The sequence below is a fragment of the Nycticebus coucang genome, chromosome 15, assembly GCF_027406575.1.
Source record: "Nycticebus coucang isolate mNycCou1 chromosome 15, mNycCou1.pri, whole genome shotgun sequence".
In the NCBI taxonomy this organism is placed as follows: domain Eukaryota; kingdom Metazoa; phylum Chordata; class Mammalia; order Primates; family Lorisidae; genus Nycticebus; species Nycticebus coucang.
This window is the reverse complement of record NC_069794.1, coordinates 72,971,129-72,992,555: the sequence shown is the minus strand read 5'-3', so window position 1 is coordinate 72,992,555 and position 21,427 is coordinate 72,971,129. Positions and strand designations below refer to the sequence as shown.

At 39.6% G+C, this 21,427-nt stretch overlaps 1 protein-coding gene across 3 annotated transcripts in view; it reads left to right on the top strand.

The window, feature by feature from the left end:
* Window positions 1-903: 903 nt before the first annotated feature.
* The window catches only part of MIPEP (mitochondrial intermediate peptidase), a 224,634-nt gene continuing 204,110 nt past the window's right edge, over window positions 904-21,427 (top strand). For 2 of the 3 annotated variants that reach the window (XM_053563467.1, XM_053563470.1), the window contains exons 1-5: window positions 904-1,218; window positions 4,106-4,279; window positions 6,302-6,390; window positions 9,171-9,257; window positions 14,123-14,186. In XM_053563467.1, the coding sequence (XP_053419442.1) occupies window positions 1,030-1,218; window positions 4,106-4,279; window positions 6,302-6,390; window positions 9,171-9,257; window positions 14,123-14,186 (603 nt within the window). In that variant the 5' untranslated portion in view covers window positions 904-1,029. The remainder of the gene's footprint in view (window positions 1,219-4,105; window positions 4,280-6,301; window positions 6,391-9,170; window positions 9,258-14,122; window positions 14,187-21,427) is intronic. The other variant, XM_053563469.1, reaches the window with a different exon arrangement.

The window sequence follows — 21,427 nt, the reverse complement described above, 5'->3', positions numbered from 1 at the left end:
GGGAGGCAGTTCTCTGGGGCAGCCCCGAGTTTGTCCTAGGAAAACGTGAGTTGATTCAGTAACCTCAGGTTCCTTTCCTGCAACTCTACCCCGGGAAGCCTCTCGAAGTAAGAACACCTTACTGTTAATAAAGCCCTTTCCTTTCATCCTACACACACTCGTAAGGCGACAAAGCACCTTTTACAAATTCCTTTCGGACGAGGACGTTGATGTTAGCAAGGTTTGGGCTGCCATCCTGGGCAAGGACCTGGACCTTGACCCCAAATCTAGTGATTTCCACTGCTCAGGAAAGGTGTAGGCTGTCCAGAGTTCCCGCCCATAACAACCCCCCTACTCCGTTCTGGGGCCCAAACTCACAATTTCCTAACGCTGTCCCCTCATCTTGTCATTTCCGTACTGTTGACTGAAGATTTTTGGCGAAATCTTGTTTCTACAAAATTACATTGTAGATTATTATAATAATAATTTTACAAATCAAAACAGATGAAGATTCAGGGATCGTGAATTCACTCAGTTGCACACAACCACAACTGTGATGGCCGGTCGTTCAGTATGTTAATTTAACCCATCTTTTCGAGAGGAGGCCGACTGGACAAACTGACTCGACTGCGGCGTCAACGGTACTGATCCTCCCCCAGGCTCCGTCACTAGGTTGCGACGGAGGAGACACTGAGCGGGGCGTCTGTGTCCACTGCCTGCTCCAGCAGGAACTCAACTGATCCTGAGGCTTTGCCTACGCGGGTCCAGCCACGTGGGAGGGAAGGGCAAACCCTGGTCGTTCCTGACTCCGGACAGACGGGGGCGCCACACCGCAATGGCTGCCGAGAAGGAGGCACGGTGACGCTCTTGCCCCCAGGACGTCAACGTGCCCCTGTACTGAGGGCCGCGCGCTTCGACCCGGAAGAGCACCGCGTCACGTGGCGCGGCGTGGCCGCTGCCTTGGAAACGCGAAGAGCGTTCTTTTCCCCCTGGGCTGCGGTGCGGGGGCAGGGGTCTAGCGGTGGAGGAAGGTGCTGCTCACGGGACGCGATGCTCTGTTCCCGAAGGCTGGGCGGCCTTAGAGCCGGAGTAGCGGCTCTGCGGCCGGGGCGAGCGGGCCAGAGTAGCCTCAGAGCCGGGATTCAGGCCCGAAAGGTCAGCACCAGCTGGTCCCCAGTGGGCGCTGCCTTCAACGTCAAGCCCCGGGGTCGCTGCTTGGACCTGTTCGGCGAGCGCCGGGTGAGCGGCGCGGGAGGGGACTCACCTTGTTCCGAGGAGCTAAGCGGGACATCCTGTCCTACAATTCTAATGCCAGCTGGATCGTTTGAGACTGGCTGGAGCCGGGCTGCAAACCCACCTTATGCCTTGGGTTGTTCGCACGTTTTGGTGTTCGTGCTCTTCACCTCATTGAGGGGCTGGACGGGCGGCCTTTGGTGGTCTCCTCCCCAAGTTTGGGGTCAGGACCTACCTAACATGAACCTCTCGCTCCACAGGAATTCAAAGTAGTTCGTGGTGGCTGTGAATTCGTTCTGCGGGGCCACTCTTTCCCTACACTTAGCCCCGCCCCCGCTAAAGTTCACTTTTGCTCCTGCCCTAAGCTAATACCATTAGACGCCTAGCCCTGTGGATTAACATTCACTGTCAAGTTGTCTTTTTGCAAGGACAGACTTGCCTTCAGTCGTGTGATAGTAATTTCTTTGATGCCCGAAATTTTAGCACACATTACTTTATTATTTTAAAGCTTGAGTTTTCTTGCCTGCCTGCCTCCCTCCCTCCCTTACGTTCTTTTTCTTTCTCTGTCTCTCTCCCCCCCTTCCCTCCGTCCCTCTGTTTCCTTCCTTTCTTCCTTTTTTGGGCATGGGGGCGGGGGGACGGAACTGAGTCTCTGGAGCCCCGGGTAGGTTGCCTTACCTCACAGCAACCTCAAAATCTCGGGCTCAAGCGATTCTCTTGCCTCAGCCTCCTAAATAGCTGGGACTATAGGTGCCTGCCACAACGCCCAGCTACTTTTTTCCTATTATTAGTAGATACAGTATCTCACTTTTGGTCAGGCTGGTCTCCAGCTCCTAAACTCAAGCAATCCACTGGCCTCAGGCCTCCCAGAGAGCTAGGATTACAGGGATATGCCAGTGCCTCTTGTTTACTTTTAAAACTCAGAATACTGTTGAGGTGAGTCTGATTTCCTATAGTGCAATGGAGTTGGTCACTTTGATTTCTTACCCCAGGAAGTGGCTAGACTGAATTCTTTGATTACTTATTTCTGTGCCCACCCTGCTTAGCATGGTGTCTGGGATTCAGTAAGCCGTCAGTAATTACAGAATGAAGGAAGGAAAGAAGGATGAAAAGAAAGGCAAACTTGAAAAAGACTTACCTGATGCCTGTTCTACTTAGCATTTGTAGATGTCCATTTTAAGATGTTAAGGGTTCCTTTTTGCTTTTTAAGATCTCCTCACTTTATCATTGGCTTTCTTATAAAAAGAGTCTAGGTTATGGTTGCCGTGAGCTTGAGGGTGTATTTCTTATTTTGTCTCTGTCTTTACCTTTGTTTATTTAAAAAACTTGTGGTGTGAAATTTGCTATGCTAACTACTGTGAGGGTATGCTCTGTTAGTATTGACATTCTTGGTGTGAGAAGGAGAACTACTTATAGGTACTTGGGTCAATGAAATGTAACTAATTTCAGCTTTATTAACTTTTTCTTTTGTGCTTGGTGATTGTAGGTCCTTACATAACAGATTTTAAAATTTGTGAATTGGCTTTTACCATTTAAGAAAAAGTTTGTTTTTTTTAGCATTACCCTGAACATTACAAAGAGCAGAATGGGGAAGTTATATTGGGAAGTGGAAATAGTCTGTGTTTGAATCAAATGTTAAATTTATTTTTGGTCTTGATTATGCTCTATTCCCAACTGTTTTTCATTTACTTTCTTCATCTTCTAATATATTTTGAAGAGAGGATAACAGCTTAACTTCATGCATCCCTCTTTGTAGAAATAGTGGGGTTTATCACCCCTGTGGGGTTTAGTGGGGTTTATCACCCCTGATGGTTTATCACCCCTGATGGTCGGAGTTTCCAAAAATCTGCAGGTAAAGCACCTACAAAGTTAATTTACAAAGTTTAGCATCTGCTCCATTCATTTGTTTCATTCACTGATTAAATTTTTCTAAAATTTCTATGTATTTCATAATCCACTCATCCTCCATATTTCATAGTCGTAGAATAATTAATTGGTGCTATGTACTGAGATCTTACTGTGTATCAGACATTGTCCTTATTACTTGATGTGTACTATCTAACTTAGAACCTCTGTGCTGTGAGATAAATATTGTCATTATCATTGTACCCGATGAAAAAATTGAGGCCTAGGAGGAGAAATAAATTGACCAGGTTTACAAACTAATAAATGTTACAGCTAATGTCTTTTAAATGCTTTCTGTGTGTCAGGTATGGTGGCTCATGCCTGTAACCCTAGAACTTTGGGGGGCTGAGGCAGGTGGATTACTTGAATTTAGGAGTTCAAGATTAGATTGAGCAGGAGCAAGACCTCGTTTTACTAAAAACAGAAAAACTAGCCAGGCATTGTGGGGAGTGCCTGTAGTCCCAGCTACTTGGGAGGCTGAGGCAGGAGGATCATTTGAGCTCAAGAGTTTGAGGTTGCTGGGAGTTATGCCACGGCACTGTACTCAGGGCTACAGAGTGAGACTCTCAAAAAAAAAAAAATAATAAATAAATAAATAAAGACGGAGTCTCAAAAAAAATAATAAATAAAAGCTTTCTATTGCCAGGGACTATTATAATTTTTTAAAATAATGTATTATCTCATTTAACCTTCCCAACCACTCTGAGTTAGATTCTGCAGTACTAACAGAGCTGGATTTTGAATCCATATCATTCAATTTATGCTTTTTAGAAAATAATTAAAAATTTAAGAAAAAATTATGTTCTTAAAGAATTTTTAGTCTAGTTTATGTGGAGTGATATGGGGAGTGTGAAAGTGGTATCTATAGTGACAAGTGTAATTACATGATACAACAGTACCAAGATTTTCTTTATGAAAAAGTATTTCTAGTTAATACAAAAGAATTCATAATTTTGGTTATAAACTGGAGCTGTTCTTTGGTTTTAAGGGTCTTTTTGGAGTTCCTGAGCTCAGTGCTCCAGAAGGATTTCAGATTGCACAAGAAAAAGCCTTGAGAAAGACAGAATTGCTTGTGGAACGCGTGTGTTCTACCCCTCCTGGGCCCCAGACTGTACTAATTTTTGATGAGCTCTCAGATTCCTTGTGCAAAGTGGCTGACTTGGTAAGAATTTTTGTTTAAGACTTGAAACAACTTCTCTTTCAAGCAACTGCAATCAAAGTGATGTTTTCCTTTGTTATTTAAGATAAAGGTTAGACTATAAGGTTAAAAATGTCTGAAAACTGTATCCGTTGGGTAGAATTTGTTATGGTGAATTGTGTCATTAGGAATGGGAAACATGTACAGGATAGGTGGTATTTAGAACTTGTACTTCAATTTATATATTTAATGTATATGTAATATGTAAGGGTTATTACTAATATAGAAAAGATTATTTGATGAATGTTCTTCATTTATGACAACTACTAAAATTTTAGTGGAACATTTTTGTGTGTACATTTACAGCAAAATTCCTCTATTTTTTTCTTTTTTGTTGTTGAGACAGCGTCTCGCTATGTTGTCCTCAGTAGAGTGCTGTGATGTCACAGCTCACAGCAACCTCAAACTCTTGGACTTAAGCGATTCTCTTGCCTCACCTCCCAAGTAGCTGGGACTACAGGCGCCCGCCACAACACCCAGCTATTTTGTTGTTATTGTTGTTGTAGTTGTCATTATTGTTCTGCAGGCCTGGGCTGGGTTCGAACCCACCAGTCCAGTGTATGTGGCCAGCTTTCTAACCACTGAGCTATGGACGCTGAGCCAAAATTCCTGTATTTCATAAGAGGTATTTATAAATCTTTTCTGGAATGTTTTTTTCTGATTAAAAACAAAAGTTTTGGCCGGGCATGACAAAAGTTTTGGCCAGGCATGCTTGCTCACGCCTATAATCTTAGCACTTTGTGTGGCTTGAGCTCAGGAGTTTAAGACCAGCCTGAGCAAGAGCAAGACCTCATCTCTACTAAAAATAGAAACATTAGCTCGTCACCGTGGCAGGTATCTGTAGTTCCAGCTACTTGGGAGGCTGAAGCAGGAGGATCTTGGCCGGTTTAATTGTGCTGGTTAATGTAGTAGCAGCAGCAGTAGTCTTGTAACATGTTATCTGGGATCTGTGAATTCATATTTTATTAAAGGTCTAAAAAGAGAATGGGCTTTTGTTTTCCGCACAAAGTCTAGAATGTGGTTAAATAAGTTTTGAAACTTATGTGTCAATTTTTAAAAATACATTTAAGACAGTGTTTTTCAACCTTTTTTATCTCGTGACACATTTGAACCTATAGTTAAACTTCCACGGCACACTTAAATTATGTTAATTAAAAAAAAAGTTAAAAAAAGAATATACTGACTGTGCTTTGAACATCTTTAGAAAATAATTTTACTGGGCCAGGAGAGGTAGCTAACTCCTGTAATCCTAGCATTTTGGGAGGCCGAGGTGGGTGGATGGCCTGAGCTCAGGAATTCAAGACCAGCCTGAACAAGAGCAAGACCCCGTCTCTAAAAATACCTGGGCATTGTGGTGGGTGCCTGTAGTCCAAGCTACTTGGGAGTCTGAGGCAAGAGAATTGCTTGTGCCCAAGAGTTTGAGGTTGCTGTGAGCTATGACGCCACAACACTGTACCAAGGGAGACAAAGTGAGACTCTGTCCCAAAAAAGAAGAGAAAGAAAAAAAAAAGAAAATAATTTAATTAATCATGTTTAAAAACTTTCACGCACACCTAAGATCCTCTCACAGCACACCAGTTAAAAATCACTGCTCAAAGAGTTGTTCTCTGGAGCCAGGTTAAATTAACATGTGAGATCCATATTGCAAAGAATTTTAGAAAGTTTTAGAATATTTGAAACCAGTGTTTGCTGTTTTGAACTGAATATGCTTAGTGTTCATATTTGAAGGAGAAAAACTTTTCTAAGGTAAAGTTAGTAACAATATTTTCTTTGGAATGAGACAAACTTGGTTTTAAGGAGTAACAGAATCAATAAATGTTCAGAAAGAAGTTGCTTTGCCTTTCTTGTTTGGGAAAAATTCAGTAATGGAAATGCATGTTAAGCCAAATGGTGCATTGTAAAACACAGGTTTTCATTTTCACCCTCAGATCCTGGAAGAAAGCTTTCCATCAAATTCCTTTTTGGTTTTGTCTTTCCCTTTACTAGGCTGATTTTGTGAAAATTGCTCACCCTGAGCCTGCATTCAGAGACGCGGCAGAAGAAGCCTGTAGAAGTATTGGCGCTGTGGTAGAGAAGTATGTGCTGTTCCTGCTCTGTTCTTGTGTTGGGTGACAGGGTTTCAGGGACTTGTGCTGTGGCAGTTTTGTCGCTAGCGCTTGCCCCACCCAGCGAGGTGGGAGGTGGTGTATGAGCAGAGGGAGTGCTGGTGGGCAGGCTGGGTAAATGGGGGAATCAAGTTAACTCTGCCTCTTAGGGCTGGTTTGAGGATACTGTAAAGAGATCATGCAGTGTCAGGCACCTAGCAAACATCTAGTATCCTTATTATGTCATGATTGTTTTACTTTGAATGAGGGCTTTTATCATATCTTCATGGCAAGTTGAAGTAAGTAGATTATCTCTTGATTAAATTGCTTTTACATTGATGGCTGCAGGCCACAGGGCAAGAAGCCAGAGTGGTATGTGCGTAGTGCCCTTGTAGTCATTGTGGAGTTAGGATTAAGGAAGTCTGGGGAGACCATAAAACCCTGAAGGAGGGCCAAGGCAGGCTGCTGGCAGAGGCTGTGATGGAGTGAATTAATTTAAAGTGATTTTGAGGTAAATGTAAATGTTTTCAAGCCATTTATGAGAACTCTATAATGCTTGTTAAAATAACTTCATGGTGGGCAGAGCTATGTTCCAAACCACTCAGGTGTGTGGCATGATGCCAGGTGGTATGGAGAGCTGGGGAGAACCCGGGCTCACCTGGCATGGAAAGGGACGGGCAAGACTATTTCTACAATAGAAGTCATTGGAGGAGGTGGGTGGTGGGCTTTAGATGAGGCTTTCTGGAAGATGTGCGGGATCTTCTAGCTGCTATTGGAACGTCTAAGATGTGCACGTACTGCTTTTCTGGGTGCTGAACCAAGGGCCTCTTTGGGAGAAAGAACTTTGCCTCTAGGGGAAGGCCCCAAGAAGGGAGTCAGAGTGGATCCAGTCTGGTCTAATGGATGAGCACTCTTCGTTTTGTGGGAAGACAGGAGGGCACTGTGGTTGGTAGCGACGTGGTGTCAGGCACTGGGATTTGTAGTGATGGGGTGTTGGGTACTGTGGTTGGTAGTGATCTGGTGTCAGGCACTGGGATTTGTAGTGATGGAGGGTGGGGCACTGTGGTTGGTAGTGATGTGGTGTCAGGCACTGTGATTGGTTGGTAGTGATGTGGTGTCGGGCACTGTGATTGGTTGGTAGTGATGTGGTTTCAGGCACTGTGATTGGTAGTGATGTGGTGTTGGGCTGTGTGATTGGTAGTGAAGTGGTGTTGGAGGTGTCTGTCTAGGATCTTCTCTTCACTCTGGGAGAGCATTTCAGTCTATGGATAGTAAGATCCTAAACCAGGATGTGCAATCTTTCTGGGAGTTTTGCCCTTTTCTTTAAGCACTGCGATTCGTTTTTTTCTTTAGTTTAGTAGAATCAGATCTTAACTAACTTGTTCAGTTGATGTTTGAAAAATCAGGGTGATTTTAGATACAACATATATAGAATTTCTTTATTTTCCATTAGTAGTGGGGAAAAAGCCTAAAGTTAGGAGCAGTTGTTGAGAATTAATGCCAAATGTAAACTTATGTATAGGCTGTATGTCAGAGTCTTCCAGCATAAAACATGGTGGGAGATTTGCTTGCACTTCTGAAGCTGCTGCTGCTCTGCCATGGAGAGGCTTGTGGTTGAGCAGGCCAGGAGGAGGCAGGCACCCATGCTGACTTTCCCTCTGGATTCTGGATTCTATACCTGGGAGTCTGGCCCTTCTCAGTGACTGCCTCAGTTCCTTGGTGTTCTAGAAGGCCCCTGAGAACAATGGCAACAGAAACCTTTGATTTATATAAAACTTTAGGTGTTTAATTGTGAACTGACTAGGAAACTGGACCATTCTTGAGTTCCTGAGTGGGAGGAACTGGTGAGTAGTTCTTATCACCTTATCCTTCCCTGAGGGTCTACCAGGTAGAGGACAGATTGTATCTAAACACAGCTCACTGGCTCTGAGTTCCAGGGCCTTTTGGTGTCTTGGGAGAAGGACTAGGTGCCTGCTGGGGTACCATGGGTCTGGCTGGGGCCAGTAGTGCTCAGCTATGGTCCCTGTGCTCCCCACCTTTGGCTAAGGCCAGGCCGGCACCACCGCGGACCAGTTATTGTGGCTCATTTAATCCTCAGGGCAACCTAAAGTCTGAATCACTTGCCCAGGATCCTGGAGGCAGTAGTGGTTCAGTCTTGCATCCCAGGTGTGTGGTTCTAAAGCCTGTGTCCTGAGCTCTTCCTGATGGTGTGGATCTGCCACTTTCACTACATTTGCACAGGCAGCCCCTATGTTGGGGTATCAGTCTGGGACTGGAAAATCATTATGTTCGCTCATCTGCATGTAGTCCATGTGCTGGGGTATTCAGTCTAGGACTGGAAAATCCTTATGTTTGCTTATCCTTTCTATCATTCTGTTCTTTTATTCAAAAAGTACAAATGGCCACTGGCATATTGCCTATGGCAACTGGTTATCAGTTAGATCAGCAATGACTGCATCTCTCCTCTCCCCTCTTTCTTGTGTGCTCTTCCCGCCCCCACTGGTGTCTGCAAATTTAGATTTATCTATTCACCTTCCCAAACAGTTGATATCTGGACGCTTTGGTAAACACGCTGCCTGTCCCTCTCTGAATAGTTCAGTTTCTGAGAATGATTATGCTATTCCTGGTCCAAATGAAGAACCAAAAAACTACTTTAATTTTTGGCCTTTGGGAATATGTATGCTATAATTTGACACCATTTTGGGGTGTAGTAAAATTAGAAATAAGGTATTAGGAAATCATTTAATTTTTTTCATTTATAATTTTTCTAGGTTGAACACAAATGTGGAATTATATCAAAGTTTGCAAAAATTACTAGCTGATAAAAAACTTGTGGATTCTCTTGATCCAGAAACCAGGTACTCACTCACTTTTTTGTATTGGTTGTGACTGTGACTTCAGAGCTATATCTGGGAGATGACTCCTCCCCCAGGCTTCTGCACTTGGAAGCCCTGTCTGGAATATTCTTCACCCCGGTATCTCCATGACCCTTGTACTTTCTCTAGGAGCCCACTCAAATGGCATCTCCCCTGTGAGAGGTCACACTCTATCCTCTTACCCTGATCTATTTCCTTTTCAGGTCTAGTCACTTCCAACTTTATCTTACGTGTTTGTTAATTTGTTTATCATCTTGGTACCTTCTTGAGGGCAGGGGCTTGGTCCGTTTTGTTCACTGCCACATTCTCAGCACCTCCACATTCATGGCTTGTGATACATGCTTAACCAAGGAGGGAGCTCCTGTAAGTAGATGGTAATTACACTTAGCTGTATACTGAAATTTCCATAATCAATATCATCAGAAGATATAAGCAAATTGATTTTATTTCCTGAGTGGATGTTGAAATCCTTGTAATGGTTTGCTTTGGTTCATTAGATTACATTTACTAATCTGAATTGAAAGGTCCTAATTTCAAAGTCAGGATGTAAGAATATTTGATTTGGACCTTGGATAGCTCATTCCTTCCTTTGCTGAATTTGTTTATTTATAAAATAGGTGTAGTAGGATTTGTCATTAAGGTACCTTAATATTCATATCATAACATGGAGATTTTTTTTTTCTAACCTGTTTGTTCCTATTTGTTTTTTATTTGTGGGACACTTCTTTTGACAACTTGATTCTCCCTCCTGCCACCTCCTCCTTTTCTGTCTCCATATGGGGCTTGTGACCCCAAGTGAAGCCCCGTTCTGTAGGGACCAGTTAACCAATTCTTGCTATTAATCTAATACGTTCATACAATGCTGTATGAGTAGCACCATGAGACTGAGTTTTTGAGAGGTTGTTTTCATCTGACTGGCAGGTATGCAGGTACCTTGTCTCATTTCATGTCCTTAATCCTGATGCTCAGGAGACTAACTAAGAAAGCTAACTGTGTCATCAGAGTAGTTTCTTTCATTGTGATTTTAAGCTTGAGCATTATATTTCTTTCATTAACAAAGAAAACAAAAGTTGAATGCCTATTAATTGTGCTAGATTTATACTTAGGTACTGACAACAATGAAAAACATTGAAAATAAGATTATTCATGATCTAATTTTACTAAAGATTGACATTTCCATGTTTATGTTTAAAAATTATAGAGGACTGGGTTGGCGCCTGTGACTCAAGCGGCTAAGGCGCCAGCCACATACACCTTAGCTGGCGGGTTCGAATCCAGCCCGGGCCCACCAAACAACAGTGATGTCTGCAACCAAGAAATAGCCGGGCATTGTGGCAGGCACCTGTAGTTCCAGCTACTTGGGAGGTGTAGGCAAGAGAATCACATAAGCCCAGGAGTTGGAGGTTGCTGTGAGCTGTGATCCCACAGCACTCTACCTAAGGCGACAGCTTGAGGCTCTGTCTCAAAAAAAAAAAAAAAAAATTATAAAGGACTAGCAAACTGTTTTAGATGTAATGGACTTGTACTAAGAAGACACATACTACATTGCTAGATGGTACTAAAAACTCTAATAGAAATTTTAATATAATAAAATGATAAATGCATTGGGAAAAATAAGCTCAGTAGAATAGCAATAGTCTGGAAAGGAAAAGAAACTTAGAAGAAAAGAATTTGAAGTAATATTTATTGAAATAAGAGTAGTTGTACATCATCAAGTTGTATATCAGGATTGTTGGCTAGCACTCAGAAAGAACTATACTTTAGAACCTTCTATATAGCAAAGTATAAGACGGTGACTAAAACAAAGAATCATAGGCTTAAAAAAGTATTGTCCAATGAGCTAATATATAGAAGAAATTATTTAAATTTAATAACTCATTATTAGATGCAGTCTGTGACATACTTGTTCCATGAGGTGTGTTCAAAACATTTTCTCAGAAGGGTCCCATTGGTCAGTAAGTTTGGAAATCAGACATATCAATGTATTAACCCCTTTGGAGAATTTTAGTAGTTTAGGGTCTCTGAAAAACCCCACTGTTAGAAAAAATCTGTTTAACTTGGGGTTTTCTAAAACCATTAAGAGCTTTCATGCATGCAAAGAGTGTAACAAATGCATGCTCCAGAAACTATAGTGAAGGGGAAATCCTTCAGAATGATGGAAGCTATGATACATCTTGGAATAAACTTAGGAAGGCAATGAGTAGAGAACCTAATGCTGTATTCTTAGATAAAGAAGAAAAAAGATCAGTAATGTTCTCTGCCAGTCTATAGGTTTAATGCTATCCAGTCTATATCTAAAGAAGATTTTTTGTTGTAGTTCCTAATTAAAATGAAGTCATAGAGAATAAATATGCCAGAATAGGCAGGAAAATTCTGTTTAAGTAATGAAAGCAACTTAGATAATAAGCATTAAATAACATTATACGAATGCCAGAATTGTTAATTAGATCATTGAAATAATAGAAAATTTTTAAACATCACCACAAGTATCTGTATTTAGTTGTGGCAGAAGTGTCATTTCATATCTGTTGGTTTTCATTAAATGATAATGTAGCCTAATGGAGAACCATTTTGGGAAAAAAGGGTTAATTAAATCTTTAATTTTTTTTTTTTTTTTTTGTTTTTTGGCCAGGGCTGGGTTTGAACTCACCACCTCCAGCATATGGGACCAGCACCCTACTCCTTGAGCCACAGGCGCCGCCCCGATTTAATTTTTTTTTATAGAAACCACAAAAGTATTGATAATCTTGGGTGTGGAAGGTCTTTCTTTCCATGATGCCAAAGTCACATCACAAAAGAAAAGATTGATCTGGTCATATCAAAATTGCAGACTTTGGTATGCCAAAACCCTCCCACATTCAAAGTTAGAATACACAAATGTGACAAATATTATTACTTATATGACAAAGGGTTAATATATCTTAACCCTTAATCAAAGGGTTAAGAGATCTTACAAAATACTTAAAAAAAAGAAAGCAAACTCCTCCCTCATAGAAAAATAGACAAAGGATTATTTTTGTGAAACTGTTTATTTAAAAAAATAAGAAATAGCAACAGATGGTCATTGAACTTAATGCTATTGTGTCTTGGGTATAATAACACTTGTAATAAGTGTGAAGTGGCTGGAGGTGCAGTTCTACGATTACCCTGCCTGGATCAGATATTGGCTTCATAGCTCTTCAAATCTTAGTACGGAGAATAGAAAAGTACTTCATAAGATTATTATGAGGTTTACATAAAATGATGCATGCCAGCTACTTTACTCACTACCGGGCATGTCATACATAGTCACTCACTAAATGGGAACTATCACCATCAAAGAAAGGTAGAATAAAGCAAAGAGCCCATAAGTTGACAAAGTTGAAACAGAATGAGAGCTGTGTTGTTAATTGTTTGGGATAATGGATCCTTTCTAGTTAAACGTAAACTGATAAATCTTTAAGGAGGACAATTTGGTAGTATCTATCAATGTGCATATTTTATGATCAATTTAACTTCTTAGAATTTATCCTAGGGAAATAGGATAAAGAGATACATGTAACAAATATTTTTTTAATCACGTCATGGTTTATGGGAGTGGGAAAAATGAAAACATTTGTAGTCCATATGACAACGTAATACAATCATCAAAAGTCAAGTTTTTGAGGTATAAAAATAAGATGAAATGCTCAATGTCTGTGATATTATTGTACAAGAACAAGCAAGATTCAAAAGTCTATATAGTTGTATTCCAGTTATTCTACATGAGTAATATAACATGGAAAATAGATGGGAAGGAAACACAAGAATTTTAATAGTGGTTATCTTTGCTAGCATTAATGATTTGGGTTTTTTTCATCCATTTCTATAGTATAGTTATCTTACACAATGAACCTATATTGTATAATGTAATAAGCTTATAAATTCCCAGCTCCAATTTATCAAACTCTGCTATCTTTTTTTTTTGCAGTTTTTGGCTGGGGCTTGGTTTGAACCCACTACTTACGGCATGTGGGGCCGGGGCCCTACTCCTTTGAGCCACAGGAGCTGCCCATTGTGTTGTATTTTTTAGGCTGACTATTTAGGGAGAGAGATAAGAAGTGGAGATGATGGGAACAATATCGGTTCAATGACGTATTTTATTAGAAAAGAAGATAATTATTAATGTGGTCTACTGAATTTTCAGAATTTTAGAAGAAAAGTAGTTCTCTTCATTCAAGGTATATTTGATACAGTAGTCAGGAAGTTAAATATATCCATTTTGAAAAGTCAAGGAAAGCCAAAAGAGTAGATCAAATATTTGATTAACTTACCTCCAGAAAAAAAAAGTACCTTTTAAAAAAAATTGTTGACCAAAAAAGGTGTTACACTTGAAATTGGTTCTAAGCATCAGGTAGGATTAAAAAGAAAGAAAACAATTCTGATTGGCCAAGAAGTTCAGCTTCCGGCACAGCATCAAAGAATTTAATATTCTAAATAGCCGCTACTAGTTGGAAGAAAAACTGAAAATCTCATGCAGAGAGCCTTTGAAAAATTGTCCAAGTAGAAAAACTGTTTTATGTTTTTAATTATTGGGATTTGGATGGAGTTGAAATAAACAAGTAATTATTATAGTGGCTTTCACAGGTTTGTACTCTGAATAGAGGAATAAGCTCATACATGAAAAGCTAATCATAATTGCCAGGCAGCTGAATATTTTGCCTGACTTCAAGGATATTAAGCTCCTCATTTAAAACAAACAAATTATGTATGTGCTGAAACAACTTTTGACAGTAAAGTTCAAAGGGGTTGATTTATTTAAAGACAAAATTGATTTTTGTTAGTAATTTTTATTATTTGTTATAACTTGGGGCTAATTTTATTTGTAGGAGAGTGGCTGAACTATTTATGTTTGATTTTGAAATCAGTGGAATCCATCTAGACAAAGAAAAGGTAAATCTTTCTTCTTTTTCTGACTCTTCCTATTTTGCTGACATTTAGTTGGTTTCTTTGTTGCTATAGTCCTTGTCACGTATATGTTGCATGAATTTGTGTATGATGAAAATGCTCAGGTCTTTTATCTGTTATGAAATTCTTCTCTAAGTTGTGTTTGAATGTAGTACTCTCTGGAAGTTGTCTTGTCACTTTATGATAATTCAGAATTAAGAAAGATGAGACAGTTTTGGTGTTTTAGATGTCCTGGAATTAATATGAGATGGACCCTATCAGGAGAGACTGATAGGAAAGCTGATGTCATTGAAGATTAGAAGTATAGGCACTATCACTAAGACCTTTATATGACTGTATTTTTTATAATATGCATGTCTTTGATAGAACTGCACACTTTTGTTCTTCAAGCAGTGAGCACAGGTTTATGCTTGTTCATACCCTTTGTTTTAACTGATGTGGAAAGATCAGATTATCAAGATCAGGATTGGGGGCGGTGCCTGTGGCTCAGTTGGTAAGGTGCCGGCCCCATATGCCGAGGGTGGCGGGTTCAAGCCCGGCCCCGGCTGAACTGCAACCAAAAAATAGCTGGGCGTTGTGGCGGGCACCTGTAGTCCCAGCTACTCAGGAGGCTGAGGCAAGAGAATCGCTTAGGCCCAGGAGTTGGAGGTTGCTGTGACCTGTGTGATTCCATGGCACTCTACCGAGGGCCATAAAGTGAGACTCTGTCTCTAAAAAAAAAAAAAAAAAAAGATCAGGGTTGGAAGAATGGGATGGGAGGAGATGGTGAAGGGGACTTGATACCACTGGAAGAGCAGCCTGCTCCTTAGCATCTCCCCAACCATTTTATTAGGGCTGTCTGGTCTGCAGCTTTGTGGCTGCTTGCTGATTTTGTGAGGACTTTTTTGCCTATCTGTGGTGTCAAATGTCACAAAAAGTATGCAGGGACCCCTTTTTTGCTCATCAACTTTTGTTAGTATTTGTGTGTTTACTGTGTGGTCTAAGATGACTCTTATGGCGGGGAAAAAGAAGATTGGATACCCTAGTATGTTTTTTGTTTGTTTTAGAGATGAATGCTTTTCCTAATAAATATAATTAAGCTACGTACCTCTGAACAGAAGAAATTAGCTTATCAAAATGTCTTGGTCTTAGAGCTATGTATCACATATAATAGGTATTATCATTTTGATTGGCACTGGGTTTGGATCATCCTGGAGCCACTCACATGTCTAACATGTCTGCATGGCTTTCAGAGTTCAGCATGGGGTTCCTGGTCTTACCTTGAACCAAGACATGCTTTCCCAGCAACCCATGAGGCTGACGACAAAGTTTACTGGAAACTCAAGATTGCCTAAGGTGACCAGATTGCCTCTCTCCAAACCAGTTCTTCATTAATACTTAAAGAATAAGGCTTGGTAGGCAGGTTGTATTTTTTCCCTTCCCAGTATTCTCATATCTTAATTATTGACTAAGTCCTAGGATTGTTCCTTTAGACCTGCATCTGTCTGCATCTGTAAAAACAAATCACCTTGATCCTCATCACCAAATACCTGGGCTGTCCTAAAGGCCTTCCCATCAGTTGAGCATTTGCTGTTTTAAAGTGTATGTTTTTCATCACACTTTCACAACTTTGAGGTTGGCAGTACTGTGATTCCTGTTTTATAGGAAATAGAACAGAGGCACCTAGAGACTGTGGAAGGTAATTTTGGAAGCCGGGTGGACTCGAGAACCTGTATTGCCAGCCATGACCATTGGCTTTTTTTTTTTTTTTTTTCATTTTAAACCTGAACATTTATTTATTTATTATTATTTTTAATTAAATCATAGCAGTGTACATTAATGCAATCATGGGTACAATGTGCTGGTTTTATATACAATTTGAAATGTTTTCATCAAACTGGTTAACATAGCCTTCACGGTATTTTCTTAGTTATTTATGTGTTAAGACATTTATGTTCTGCACCTAGTAAATTTCACATGTACCCTTGCAAGATGCACTGTAGGTGCGGTCCCACCAATTACTGTCCCTCCCCCCCATCCTCTGCCCTCTCCTCCCCTCCGTCTCTGCTTTTCCCTTCTTCTTGGGCTATAATTGGGTTATAGCTTTCATAAGAAAGCTATAAATTAGTTTCATAGTAAGACTGAGTACATTGAATACTTTTTCTTCCATTCTTGAGATACTTTGCTGAGAAAAATATGTTCCAGCTCCATCCATGTAAACATGTAAGAGATAAAGTCTCCATCTTTCTTTAAGACTGCATAATATTCCATGGTGTATATATACACCACAATTTATTGATCCATTCATGGGTCGAGGGCCACTTGGGCTTCTTCCATGACTTAGCAATTATGAACTGGGCTGCAATAAAGATTCTGGTATATATATCTTTCTTGTAATGTGATTTTTGGTCTTCTGGATATATACCTAGTAGAGGAATTGTAGAATCAAATGGCAGGTCTATTTTTTGATCTCTAAGTGTTCTCCAAACATCTTTCTAAGAGGAACGTATTAGTTTGCATTCCCACCAGCAGTGTAGAAGTGTTCCCTTTTCTCCACATCCATGCCAACATCTCTGGTTTTGGGATTTTGTGATGTGGGCTAATCTTACTGGAGTTAGATGATATCTCAGAGTAGTTTTGATCTCATGGTTAAGGGTGATGAGCATTTTTACATCTGTCTGTAGACCATGTGCCTGTCTTCTTCGGAGAAGTTTCTCTTTAAGTCCCTTGCCCAGCCTGAGATAGGATCACTTGTTCTTTTCTTGATAACACTTTTGAGTTCTCTATGGATTCTGGTTATTAAACCTTTGCCGGAGACGTAACCTGCAAATAATTTCTCCCATTCTGAGGGCTGTCTGCTTGCTTTACTTACTGTGTTCTTGGCTTTGCAGAAGCTTTTTAGTTTGACCAGTAGTGTATTTTTGATGCTGCTTCAATTGCCTGGGGGTCCTCCTCATAAAATATTCACCCAGGCCGATTTCTTCAAGAGTTTTCCCTGCACTTTCTTCTAGTATTTTTATAGTTTCATTTCTTAAGTTTAAATCTTTAATCCAGTGAGAGTCTATCTTAGTTAATGGTGAGAGATGCGGGTCCAGTTTCGGTCTTCCACAGGTTGCCAGTGAGTTCACCCACCACCATTTGTTAATAGGGAATCTTTTCCCCAATGAATGTTTTTAATTGGCTTGTCAAAGGTCAAATAACAGAAAGTAGATCATCTCTTGGTTCTCTATTCTGTTCCATACATCTACCTCTCTGTTTTTGTGCCAGTATTACCATGCTGTTTTGATCCCATCATCGATTCATAGTATAGTCTGAAGTCTGGTAGCGTGATTCTTCCTGCTTTGTTTTTATTTCTGAGTAATGTCTTGGCTATTCAAGTTTTTTTCCTGATTCCATATAAAATGAAGTATTATTTTTTCAAGACCTTTAAATTATGACAGTGGAGGTTTAATAGGGATTTCATTAAAATTTTGTATTGCTTTGGGTAGTATACACATTTTAACAATGTTGATTCTTCCCAGCCATGAGCATGGTATGTTTTTCCATTTGTTAACATCTTCAGGTATTTCTTTTCTTAGAGTTTCATAGTTCTCTTTATAGAGCTCTTTTACATCCTTTGTTATGTAAACTCCCAAATATTTCATCTTCTTTGGCACTACTGTGAATGGAATAGAGTCCTTGACTGTTTTTTCGGCTTCGCTATTGTTGGTATATATAAAGGCTACAGATTTATGAGTGTTGATTTTATAACCTGAGACACTGCTGTATTCCTTGATCACTTCTAAGAGTTTTGTAGTAGAATCCCTGGTGTTTTCCAGATATACAGTCATATCATCTGTGAAGAGTGAAAGTTTGATCTCTTCTGACCCTATGTGGATACCCTTGATCGCCTTTTCTTCCCTAATTGCGATGGCTAAAACTTCCATTACAATATTAAAGAGCAGTGGAGACAATGGGCAACCTTGCCTGGTTCCTGATCTGAGTGGAAATGATTTTAATTTAACTCCATTCAATATGATATTGGCTGTGGATTTTCTGTAGATAGTCTCTATCAGTTTAAGAAATGTCCCTTCTATACCAGTATTCTTAAGTGTGATCAGGAAGGGATGCTGGATATTATCAAAAGCTTTTTCTGCATCAATTGAGAGAATCATATGGTCTTTGTTTTTTAATTTGTTTATGTGCTGAATTATATTTATGGATTTACATATATTGAACCAGCTTTGAGACCCTGGGATAAAACCCACTTGGTCATGGTGTATAATTTGTTTGATGTGTTGCTGGATTCTGATTGTTAGCATCTTGTTGAATATTTTTGCATCAATATTCATTAGTGATATTGGTCTATAATTTTCTTTTCTTGTTGGGTCTTTTCCTGGTTTGGGGATCAAGGTGATGTTTGCTTCATAGAATGTGTTGGGTAGTGTTCCTTCTTTTTCTATGTTTGGAAAAGGTTGAGTAATAGAGGCACTAGTTCCTCTTTAAAAGTTTGGTAGAATTCTGATGTGAAGCCATCTGGTCCTGAGCTTTTCTTTTTAGGTAGATTTTGTATAGTTGATGCTATTTCAGAACTTGATATAGGCCTGCTCAACATTTCCACTTGATTCTGGCTAAATCTTGGAAGGTGGCTTGCTTCCAAGTATTTGTCAGTTTCCTTCAGATTTTCACGTTACTGACAATAAAGTTTGTTGTAATATTCATTAAGGATTTTTTGAATTTCTGAGGAATCTGTTGTTATTTCATCTTTACCATTTCTGATTGATGAAATTAGAGATTTTACTTTTTTTCCTGGGGTTAGCCAAAGGTTTATTTATTTTATTGACCTTTTCAAAAAAAAACCAACCTTTTGATTTATTGATCTGTTGTATAATTCTTTTGTTTTCAATTTCATTTAATTCTGCTCTAATTTTGTTTATTTCTTTTCTTCTGCTGGATCTGGGTTTGGAGTGCTCCTCCTTTTCCAGTTGTTTGAGATGTCCCATTAAGTTGATAACTTCCTCTCTTTCCGTTCTCTTGAGGAAGGCTTGCAGTGCTATAAATTTCCCTCTAAGGACTGCCTTTGCGGTATCCCAGAGGTTCTGATAATTCATGTCTTCATTGTTATTTTGTTCCAGAAATTTGGTAATTTCCTTCTTAATCTCGTATATGACCCAGCTATTATTCAGCGTAAGGTAATTTAGCTTCCATGTTTTTGTATGAGTATGCAGATTCCTGTTGTTACTGAGTTCAACTTTTATTCCGTGATGATCTGAGAAGATGCAAGGAATAATTTCTATCCTTTTAAATTTGCTGAGGTTAAACTTGTGACCTAAGATGTGATCAAATTTGGAGTATGTTCCATGGGCTGATGAGAAGAATGTGTATTCAGTTTTGTTAGGATGAAATGTTCTGTAGATGTCTGTTAAATCCAAATGTTGAATGGTTAAGTTTAAATCTAAAATTTCTTTGCTTAGCTTCTTATTGGAGGATCTATCCAATACTGCCAAAGAATTGTTAAAATCTCCGACTATTATGGAGCTGGAGGAAATCAAGTTGCTCATGTCTGTTAGAGTCTCTCTTATAAATTGAGGGGCATTCTGGATGGGTGCATAAATATCAATAATTGAAATCTCATCTTATTGAATATTACCCTTAACAAAGAGGAAATGACCATCCTTATCTTTCCTTACTTTTGTTGGTTTAAAGCCTATTATATCTGCAAAGAAAATTGCAGCACCTGTTTTTTTTTCTGATTTCCATTTGCCTGAAATATAGATGAACATCCCTTCACCCTGAGTTTATATTTATCTTTTAAGATATAATGAGATTCTTGTATGCAGCAGATATCTGGCCTGAGTTTTTGTATGCAGTGAGCCAACCTGTGCCTCTTTAGAGGACAGTTTAAGCCATTCACATTAATTGACAATATTGATAAGTCTGCTAGAATTTTGGGTATTGAGTTTTTGGGTATCGAAAATCCAGTGAACATTTTTAATACTTTCACCACTGTGGAAGTTGAAATTTGATCAATAGTTTCTGAGTGAGTTTACTTTTGTGGTGGAGGATTGTTCTGCTCATTATGGAGGATAGGTCTGAGAATATCCTGGAGAGCTGGTTTAGTTACTGCAAATTTCTTCAACATGTGAAATTCATTGAAGTATTTAATTTCTCCACCATAAATGAAACTCAGTTTTGCTGGACACATGACCCTGGGTTGAAAGTTGTTGTGATTTTGGAGATTAAAAATTGATGACCACCCTTTTCTAGCTTGAAAGATTTCAGCAGTGAGATCGGCAGTCATTCTACTATTCTAACCCTTATTGGTTATGGTTTTCTTCCATCTGACTGGTTTCAGAATTTTCTCCTTCATACTAACTTTAGTGAAGTTAATTATGATGTGTCTCAGGGTTGTCTTATTTGGATTGAGTCATGCTGGGGTTCTGAAACTGTCTGCTGTCTGCATTTCAGAATCTCTTGGCATGTCTGGAAAGTTGTCTGTCATAATCTCATGAAAAAGGGTCTCTGTGCTTTGTGAAGCAACTTCGTCGCCTTCAGGAATTCCTATAAGGCAAATATTAGTTTTTTTCGAATTATTCCAAAGCTGTCTGAGAGAATGATCTGTTTTTCCTCTATGGGAGCATTCAAATGCTTTGTCTTCAATATCAGAAACCCTTTCTTTGGCTTGCTCCATTCTGTTACTGAGGGATTCTACTGTATTTCTGAGATCTTTGAGGGCTGCAAATTCTTGTCTCGGTGTGTCAAAATCTTTGGTGATTTTGTCTTTGAATTCATTGAATTCTTGAGACAACTTTTGAATTGCTCCTTATATTTCTAATTTCGCATTTACCTCCATTCTGTTAATCTTATTTGCAATCCAAACTCTGAATTCAATTTCTGACATCTCAGCCATTTGTCTATGAATAGGATCTTCAGTTGTGTGCACCCTAGTGTGCCTTGGGGGAGTTGATCTACTCTGATTATTCATGTTATTGGATTTATTTTGCTGATTCCACCCCTTGATTATTTTACACTGTTGTGCTAGATGAGCAGATAAGGGGAAGTTGGGTTGGGCGTCTCCTGGAGTAGTGATTAACCAGCCCGTTACCCAAGAGCTGTGACTGGTGTCTGTACCTTTTCCCCCAGAGCTTTGCAAGGGACTCATACAGTGCTACGGCCTGAGACACTGGGGACTACTTGGTGTGGTGGGACTAAGTTGCTCTGTCTTGTTTTCATCTGGTCTCTGTCCTACCCTAGTGAATTAGTTACTC